At 53.1% G+C, this 9,226-nt stretch overlaps 1 protein-coding gene across 1 annotated transcript; it reads right to left on the reverse strand.

Annotated features, from left to right (window-relative positions):
- Nucleotides 1-335: 335 nt before the first annotated feature.
- MUC20 (mucin 20, cell surface associated) lies at nucleotides 336-8,434 on the reverse strand. The gene is given in 5 exon segments (XM_032148116.2): nucleotides 336-448; nucleotides 3,754-3,845; nucleotides 7,014-7,742; nucleotides 7,745-8,277; nucleotides 8,364-8,434. Coding segments are annotated over 5 exon segments (1,494 nt in total). The 3' UTR covers nucleotides 336-379.
- Nucleotides 8,435-9,226: the final 792 nt, after the last annotated feature.

Here is a 9,226-nt window from a genome sequence, read left to right on the forward strand (position 1 = left end):
CACATCCCTGTACTGTAAAAATGGCGAAAGCATGCAGATCAATAGCCTCTGGGCCACACCGAGTGAATTTTAATGCAGGACGGAAGCACACAGGTGGGTGAGCAGGTCTCTCTTTACTGAAACACAGAATATGTGCCAAGGTGAGTCCAAGGACACCTCTGGGAACAGGTGAAGCCCCTCCCCACACATATACTCTGGTGGACGGGAGCGAGGGTCCTGTTGCCACATCTGGGGTCAGGGGCTTGGACCTGCTGCCCTTCCTGGGAACCTTGTGTACCTCTCAGCACCGTAACGCAGCTGCAGTCTGTCGGTGGGGGCCCAGGCCGGGGCAGCACCCTCTTTTGGCGTACAGGACATGCCTGGCTGCAGCTGATGTCTGTTAGCCTCTCCTGACGCGCAGTAAGGAGACCTGGAGGCGAGGCACGTGGGCATGGAGTTCCCGGCGGAGCTGGAGAGCAAGGGAGCCAGCTGTCCTTTCAGCCCATCTGGCCCATGAGCTCACCACAGGCAGAGGACAGGAAGGGACAGTGGGACAGAGTGCATGCGGAGGACGGCAACCCTTCCTGGGCCTCCTACATGCCGGACACAGGCTGGTGCCTCACACACATTACGTCATCTAAACCTCACAGCAACCTTGTAAAGCAGGTGTTACGATCCTCATTTTATAAGGGATGAAAGTCGCGTGGAATAACTTATCGAAGATCACACAGTTGGGAACTAGAATTCACACCCAGATCCAGCTGGTTCCGAAGCTCATTGTCTAATCCCTGAGCCCAAACCGTTGGGCTGTCCCCGGACACGAGAACTGACACCCAACCCCACATGGCCTGGTGCCTGCGCCTCAGCTGCTTGACCTGCTCCTGATCTCCCGGTTTCTTTCCGATTCCTGAAATCGTTTCCGGTTTGGGGGCTTAGACCTGAGATTCAAAACTGGCTTCCCGGCCGGGTGCGGTGGCTCACACCAATAATCCCAGTGCTTTGGGAAACAGAGGTGGGTGGGTCACCTGAGGTCAGGTGTTCGAGACCAGCCTGACCAACATGGAGAAACCCCGTCTCTACTAAAAATACAAAAATTAGCCAGGAGTGGTGGTGCGCGCCTGTAATCCCAGCTACTAGGGAGGTTGAGGCAGGAGAATCGCTTGAATCTGGGAGGCAGAGGTTGCAGTGAGCCGAGATCGCGCCATTGCACTCCAGCCTGGATGACAGAGTGAGAATCTGTCTCAAGAAAAAGAAAAGAAAAGAAAAAGAAAACAAAACTGGCTTCCCAGCCAGGCGCAATGACTCATGCCTATAATCCCGGCACTTTGGGAGGCCGAGGCAGGTGGATCACAAGGTCAAGAGCTCAAGACTAGCCTGACCAACATGGTGAAACCTGAAACTCCATCTCTCCTAAAAATACAAAAATTAGCCGGGTATGGTGGTGCGGGCCTGTAAACCCAGCTACTCAGAAGGTTGAGGCAGGAGAATGGCTTGAACCTGGGAGGCAGAGGTTGCAGTGAGCCAAGATCGCACCATTGCACTCCAGGCTGGGCGACAGAGCGAGACTCAGTCTCAGAAAAGAAAACAAAACAAAAACAACTGGCTTCCCCCTCCCACAAGGATTCACACTCGCTGCTTTGCTTATCACGTGCCGGGGCATTTGTCATTTATTTGGCCATTGGGTGTCAAATCCCCGTGCTATGTTTAGGGAACTCCTTACAGTGGGAGTCACGATGGGCCTCGCTGCCGCTAAGGGAACTCCAAGGACACAGATATCCCTTCTTCCCATCCCCTGGCACCTGGCTGTGGGCTCAAGGGAGTACAAGGGCTAAGCTCGGCCTATTGAATGTTCCTACTCAGGACTTTGGCTCTGGAGCAAAAAGTCCAGCGAGACAAAAAGGCAGCGAGAACCTGTGTGAATGTGTGCGCAGGCTGCGTGATGCCCGTTGGCTGTGACAGCATCCAATAGTGACTGACCAGCAAGAGGGACAGTGTCCCAGCCAGCGTGATCCCATTGTCTGGCCCCCAGAGCCCCTGGGGGCCCTCCTGCCTATTTTCCAAGCCTGCTCTCCTGGCATTGCTTTGATTCTATGCACTCTGGGACGCTGCCAGCAAATCCCCCTTTTACTTATGACAGACAGAGGTTTTCTTTCGCCTAGCAACAAAGGAGCCCACTCTCCACGGATGTATCTTGCTTCCGTCTGCTAAGGGCAATCACTCCACCTGTCTAGCCTGGCTATGAACCCTACACCTGGCATAAGACCCCCAGCCAGCATCTCTGCCAGGTTTACCCTTGCAAGGGATGACAGGAAGCCTGAGCCACTTTTAAGCAGTGCGGCACCCATTGACTGTGAGAGGTGCTAAATGCAAGCTTCAGGTATCAGCAAGGGCGCTGTCAAAGAGGCAACCCACATCAGACTGTGCACTGGGCCTGTTTTCACGGTCACATCTGTGAACAGAGCTTAGACACTTCCCATCATGCCCCATCTGCTACTTTGTACTGCACAGTAGGAGAACCACCGCCCCCTCAGCAAGGCCAGGCCCGTGACATCTGCACTGAGCTGACGCAGTCTAACCTCCAACAAGCCACACCATCCCCATCCCCAAAACCCTGACCCCGGAATTTCACCATCGGAAGTTCTGTCCAGTGGGTTTTAGGAGAATTTTCCCAGCTTGTGCAAATACATCCCAGTCACGGTCCTCATCTACAGCGCGCATCTCTGGGGATTTTTCTGCCCAGCCTCCCTATGTTCTTGGGGCCCATCCTTCTGCCTATGGGACCCTGATTGGTTTGTCAGTCATGGTGACCCTTACAGGCCACGGAGACCTGCTCTTCCCCGGATGACATGAAAATTTGGGGAGAGGGGGCCGGGCGCGGTGGCTCATGCCTGTAATCCCAGCACTTTGGGAGGCCAAGACGGGCAGATCACGAGGTCAGGAGATCAAGACTATCCTGGCTAACACGGTGAAACCCCATCTCTATTAAAAAAAATACAAAAAAAAATAGCCGGGTGTGGTGGCGGGCGCCTGTAGTCCCAGCTACTGGGGAGGCTGAGGCAGGAGAATGGCGTGAACCTGGGAGGCGGAGCTTGCAATGAGCTGAGATTGCGCCACTGCACTCCAGCCTGGGCAACAGAGCGAGACTTTGTCTCAAAAAAAAAAAAAAAGAAGAAAGAAACAGAAAAAAGAAAGGAAAAGAAAATTTGGGGAGAGGGAAGTGCCTTGTGAATCTACGGCTAACAAGGCTGCCTTTTCATACATATGAAGAAAGACTCAAGAATGAAGGGAGTAGAGCTAAGACAGCGAGAGAAAGAGAAAGCCCCCATGATCGCATTGAAGCTGCTGGATCCAGCCGTACTGAAGCTGAAGAGAAGCTTCTAGGTTTCTCAGACCTTGCCTTTTTTTTTTTTTTTTTTGCATAAACTGCTCTGACTTGGGTTTCTGCCACTTGCAACCAAGAGTCCGGCCTACCCTCCCATCAATATCACTGACCTTCGCCTCAGGGGCCAGAAGGCCAAGCTTCCCAGGACCAGAAGAAATTGGGGGCTCCGGCAGTCACGTGTTTACACTGCAGAGAAGGAAATGAAGAACTCGGAGAAGGCACAGAAGCAAAGCCAGGCAGAGACCCTCAGATTCAGCTCCTAATTATCCGTAAGAAACGAGACTCCCTTCCAAATGCAGTAGCTGCTCTTCTGTGTCCTGCGGGTCTTCCCGGCAGCCCCTGCGAACCTCACCCCTTCCTCTACTCCCCTGGCCTGGAAAGTGCCTGCTCACCTGCTGCATCAGCCTTTCTGCCACTCTGGGGCCAGTGAGGTCTTCCAGGGAGGCCACACTCAGCCGCAGGAGAAGGAAGCCTCCATTTTCACCTGCAAATGGAGAACAGTAGGATGAAAATCAGGGCTGGGCGCGGTGGCTCACACCTGTCATCCCAGTTACTCAGGAGGCTGAGGCAGGAGAATTGCTTGAACTCGGGAGGTAGAGGTTACAGTCAGCCAAAATCAGGCCACTGCACTTCAGCCTGGAAAACAGAGCGAGACCCCGTCTCAATAAATAAATAAATAAATAAATAAAATCAAAGAGACAAAACACAAGGCCACGAATATGAACTTAATATACAAAGTAAATGAAAACCTTTTCTTCTGAGTTTATCATGTGCTCCATTTGCACGAAAAAGGAGGATGAAATATGGCCGGGCGCGGTGGCTCACGCCTGTCATCCTAGCACTTTGGGAGGCCGAGGCAGGTGGATCACCTGAGGTTGGGAGTTTGAGACCAGCCTAACGAACATGGAGAAACCCCGTCTCTACTAAAAATACAAAATGAGCCGGGCATGGTGGTGCATGCCTGTAATCCCAGCTACTCAGGAGGCGGAGGCAGGAGAATCGCCTGAACCTGGGAGGCGGAGGTTGTGGTGAGCTGAGATCGCAGCATTACACTCCAGCCTGGGCAACAAGAGCAAAACTCTTTCTCAAAAAAAAAAAAAAAAAAAAAAGAAGAGGATGAAATAGACACATATATTTGCTTCTGTATGTACATTTCACGTGCAGAAAATGACACACAAGAGGCAACCCCACGGGTTACATGTGTGAAGAGAAGTGCCGGGTGGGGGCACGGCCAGGGCAGAAAGACATTTAATGGTGTACCTTTTTGTACCTTTCCATTTCAAATCATATGAGTGTCTTATCTAATCAACAAATAATAAGTATTTTTCTTTCCAGGGAAAAGAAGGAGCGATCAGACTGTCACTGTGTATGTCGAAAGGAAAGACGTAAGAGACTCCATTTTGAAAAAGACCTGTACTTTAAACAAGCTTTGCTGAGATGTTGTTAATTTGTAGCTTTGCCCCAACCTTGAGCTCACAGAAACATGTGTTGTATAAAATCAAGGTTTAAGGGATCTAGGGCTGTGCAGGACGTGCCTTGTTAACAAAATGTTTACAGGCAGTATACTTGGTAAAAGTCATCGCCATTCTCTAATCGCAATAAACCAGGGGCACCATGCACTGTGGAAAGCCGAAGGGACCTCTGACCTGGAAAGCGAGGTATTGTCCCAGGTTTCTCCCCATGTGATAGTCTGAAATATGGCCTCGTGGGATGAGAAAGACCTGACCGTCCCCCAGCCTGACACCCGTAAAGGGTCTGTGCTGAGGTGGATTAGTAAAAGAGGAAAGCCTCTTGCAGTTGAGATAGAGGAAGGCCACTGTCTCCTGCCTGCCCCTGCGAACTGAATGTCTCGGTATAAAACCTGATCGCATATTTGCTCAATTCTGAGATAGAAAAACCGCCCTGTGGTGGGAGGCGAGACATGTTGGCAGCAATGCTGCCTTGTTATTCTTTACTCCACTGAGATGTTTGGGTGGAGAGAAACATAAATCTGGCCTACGTGCACGTCCAGGCATAGTACCTTCCCTTGAACTTAATTATGACATAGATTCTTTTGCTCACATGTTTTTTGCTGACCTCCTTATTATCACCCTGCTCTCCTACTACATTCCTTTTTGCTGAAATAATGAAAATAATAATCAATAAAAACTGAGGGAACCCAGAGGCCGGTGCTGGTGCAGGTCCTTGGTGTGCTGAGCGCCGGTCCCCTGGGCCCACTGTTGTTTCTCTATACTTTGTCTCTGTGTCTTATTTCTTTTCTCAGTCTCTTGTCCACCCAACTAGAAATACCCACAGGTGTGGAGGGGCAGGCCACCCCTTCACTTTCCAGGGCAGTTTAGCTACCATCTTTAACTCTGTCAGATGGGGTCGTGTTACCCACCTCATAAGGCTGTTTTGAAGGTTAAATAGAGGAGATAACATATGCAAAGCTGGTGGCACACTGCCTGGCATCAGGTAACATATGCAAAGCTAGTGGCACACTGCCTGGCATCAGAGAGAATGTTCAGCTGGGGCCAATGCTTACTGGGTGTGAAATGTGTTTATATCACCCCTACCTACAATACAAAAGATATTCAATAATATCTTTCTGTACTGAGTGGTTGTGATTAATATTTGTATTCCCACCTCCCCCAGAAAGGTGGGAGCAAGCTGCGGATACACAGAGATGGGGCCCAAGTGCAGAGTGACAGGAAGTGGAGGTGGAGGCTACAGGCTGACCAGAAGCTGGACTGACCAAGCAGCCTCTGACAATGAACTTCTCCCCTGAGAAGTCCCTGTTGCCTCAAAGATGTAGCTTTAAACTCCCAAGACTTTGCTGTATTTATTTGTTTATTTTATCTTACTTTTTTTTTTGAGATGGAGTTTCACTCTGTCTCAGCTCACTGCAACCTCCACCTCCCGGGTTCAAGTGATTCTCCTGCCTCAGCCTCCCAAGTAGCTGGGATTACAGGCGCCCACCACTGCGCCCAGCTAATTTTCATATTTTTAGTAGAGACGGGGTTTCATCATGTTGGTCAGGCTGGTCTCAAACTCCTGACCTCAGGTGATCCGCCCGCCTCTGCCTCTCAAAGTGCTGGGATTACAGGTGTGAGCCACCGCGCCCGGCCTGTATTAATTTATTTTAAGTCACTATCTATGGCATAAATCCCAGGAAATGCATCCAGCAGGCCCCACTTTCATGGGGTCTGAGCCCGTCAGAGAGCAGCAGCTTGGGCCTGATGCCTGCCTGCTGCTCCTCTGTGTGGCTATGGCTGGAATAGAAGCTTCCAGAGCTGCTCAACAGTGCACTTCATAGAAGGTCAGAGCTGGACAGGACTTCAGCGCCCATTCCAACCCTCTCCAACTATGGGTGGGGAAACTGAGGCCCAGAGAGGGACAGGGACTTGCCCAAGGTCACTTGGGTTGTTAGAGGCAGAGCCGAGACCGCAAACCATTTCTCCGGACTTCCATCTCCACCTCTTTCCATACACAACCCTCCATCTGCCTTTTCCTGATTTCGTCAAGAACCACTAGAAGATCACGAAGAGGCAACGTCAGGAGCAGGCTCTGAATAGGCTCCAGATCCTTCCTTCCTCTCCACTCCTCAAGTGCGGAGACGTCCTGGAAACTCTGCATCCCAAATCCCCGAAGATCACCGGCAAGAACCACTTACCTGCAATCCCGTCTGCGGTCGGCCTCGTCCGAGCAGTGGTGGGCGTGGCTGTTGGGGGCTTCATCGGGGTCTTCGCTGAGTTCGTGGTCTTGGCTAAGGAGCTGTTCGTCCCTTGGCTGCTGCTGGTTGTAGTCGGAGGGACAGAAGGAAGAGGGTCCCTGCTGGTGGGGAAGGGTCCCTTGGTCGTGATGCCTGTGGTGGGTGTCTCTGAAGGGGTGAAGTTCTCGAGGGCGGCTTCCGAGGGGCTGTAGAAGGAAGCAGAGCTCCCAGCAAAGGAAGTGGTTTTGTCCACTGCTGACCCAGCCTGTATGGAGACCGGAGCTGCTCCTGAGACTCTGACATAACTTGGTGTCTCAACAGAGAGGGCTGAGGTTTCTTCCAGGGGATTCCCGCTAACTGTGGCCAGAGCTCCACTGAGGGTTGTGGCCCTGGGTGCTGTCACTTCTCTTTCTGTGGCACTGCTGGTGGGGAGTGGGGTCCCAACCGTGGCATCAGGTGCAGCTGACTCTGCGGTGCCGGCTGTGGACAGGGTCTCGGCAGAGGCTGTGGCCTCAGTGATGTGCGGTTTTGCGTCAGTGGAGTCAGGCAGAGCTGGTGGATGGGAGGTGGGCGAGGCCTTCACCCCTTCCGTGGGGATGTGATCTGTGTCTGAGGCCCCAGGGATGCTGGAAGTCATTGTTTCTATTTCTGTGATGCTGCAATTGATAACCTCGATGTGGGTGACCGTGAGGGGGTGATGACCGGATGGGGGCTGTCGGAAGAGGTGCTGCTTTCTGAGGACAGGCCCTTAGCTTCTTTGGAGGTGTGAGCCAATGTCAATATGTCCATTGCGAGTGTCTTTGCCTCTTCAGAGCTGTCATCGGTGCAAAGGGTGTCAAAGATGGCTTCCTCGGGATCACTGCCTGTGACGGTCTGAACTGTGGTCATTCCGCCTCTCTCGGGGCTTCCACTGGCGGCTGATGTCTCCACAGAGGTGGCAATCAGCACCATGAAGTCGGGAGGTGTTTTTGTGAAAGTCCTGGTCTCTCTTGCAGGGGAAATCCCCTTGGCTCCCCTGGTCTCTGCTTCTGGAATGGGGCCGGCTGGGGTTGAGGCCCTAGAAGAGGTCTCGGCACTCAGCGTTTGAGTTTCCAGAGCGGCGTGACCCGGTGCTGGAGTCATAGCGGGCACTTCTGTGTCGTCTGTTGTCGTCGCAGTGTCTGCTCTGCGGGTGCTGGGGCCTGTGTTGGTTAAGACTGACTTGGTGAGCCTGGGTTCCAGTGGACTTCACACAAGCTATCGCGTTTACACCCTGGGCACTTCTGGGGGGAGGGTGGGCAGGGGAGTGCCGTTACCTCATTTTTCACCTACATAAGCGAACAAGAAGGAGGGAGTCCTGGGAAGCCCAGGCCCTGCAGCAGCCACGGAGCTGGGGTTGCCATGACTTGTGTCCTCTGAAGCCCTGACAGCTCACTTGGGGCCAGCAAGCCCTGGGATCTGCTGGCTCTCGGCCTGTGTCTTTAAGAGGGGATGTGTGGGGCCAACGTCCACCTTCCAGGGTGAGCCAAGAAGGCAGACCAGCGTCCAGGACTCGCAGAGCTTTCCGAACCTGTGTCCCCTTCCCCGGATACTTTTCTCATCCAACACAGGCTTCCCCATGGAAGTAAAAACCCTTAAAAGACGACAAAGGCCTATGATTTGCCTTTCGGGGTAGCTGGGTGGATTGAGGGGGAGGAACCTCCAGCGACAGGGTGGGCAGTGCTGCTGCCGAAGCGAGGGAGCTGGCAGAGTCCTTGGGGCTCTGACAAGGGAAAGAGGGCGCGCGCCACCCTGCCGAGGCCCCTCCTGAATGAGGGCTGAGGACTGCGGGGTTGGAGCCTGGGAACCACAGAAACTGTGGCCAGGCATTTTCCACAGGACACAGGGAGCCAGCTCAGGAAAAACCTAGCTTTCCAGAGAGCGGCTGCTGGCACTTCTGCCTAGAGCAGAGGGCTGCTCCCTTGCCTGGCCCTGAGGAGGGAGGAATGGGGGGCCCCGAGGGAGGCTACGGTAGGATACTTTCCCCAGAGACAGGGTCTTGCTCTGTTGCCCAGGCAGGCCTTGAATTCCTGGGCTGAAGCGACCCTCCTGCCTCAGCCTCTGGCCTGAGAAAGGGGCCTCCCCTGTCTAGAGGGAGATGGGGCTCTCCCTGTGAGTAGGCCAAGGAGCCTCTTGGAGAGGGTTTCTAGATTTAG

Source organism: Hylobates moloch, unplaced genomic scaffold (genome assembly GCF_009828535.3).
Source record: "Hylobates moloch isolate HMO894 unplaced genomic scaffold, HMol_V3 SCAFFOLD_2036, whole genome shotgun sequence".
In the NCBI taxonomy this organism is placed as follows: domain Eukaryota; kingdom Metazoa; phylum Chordata; class Mammalia; order Primates; family Hylobatidae; genus Hylobates; species Hylobates moloch.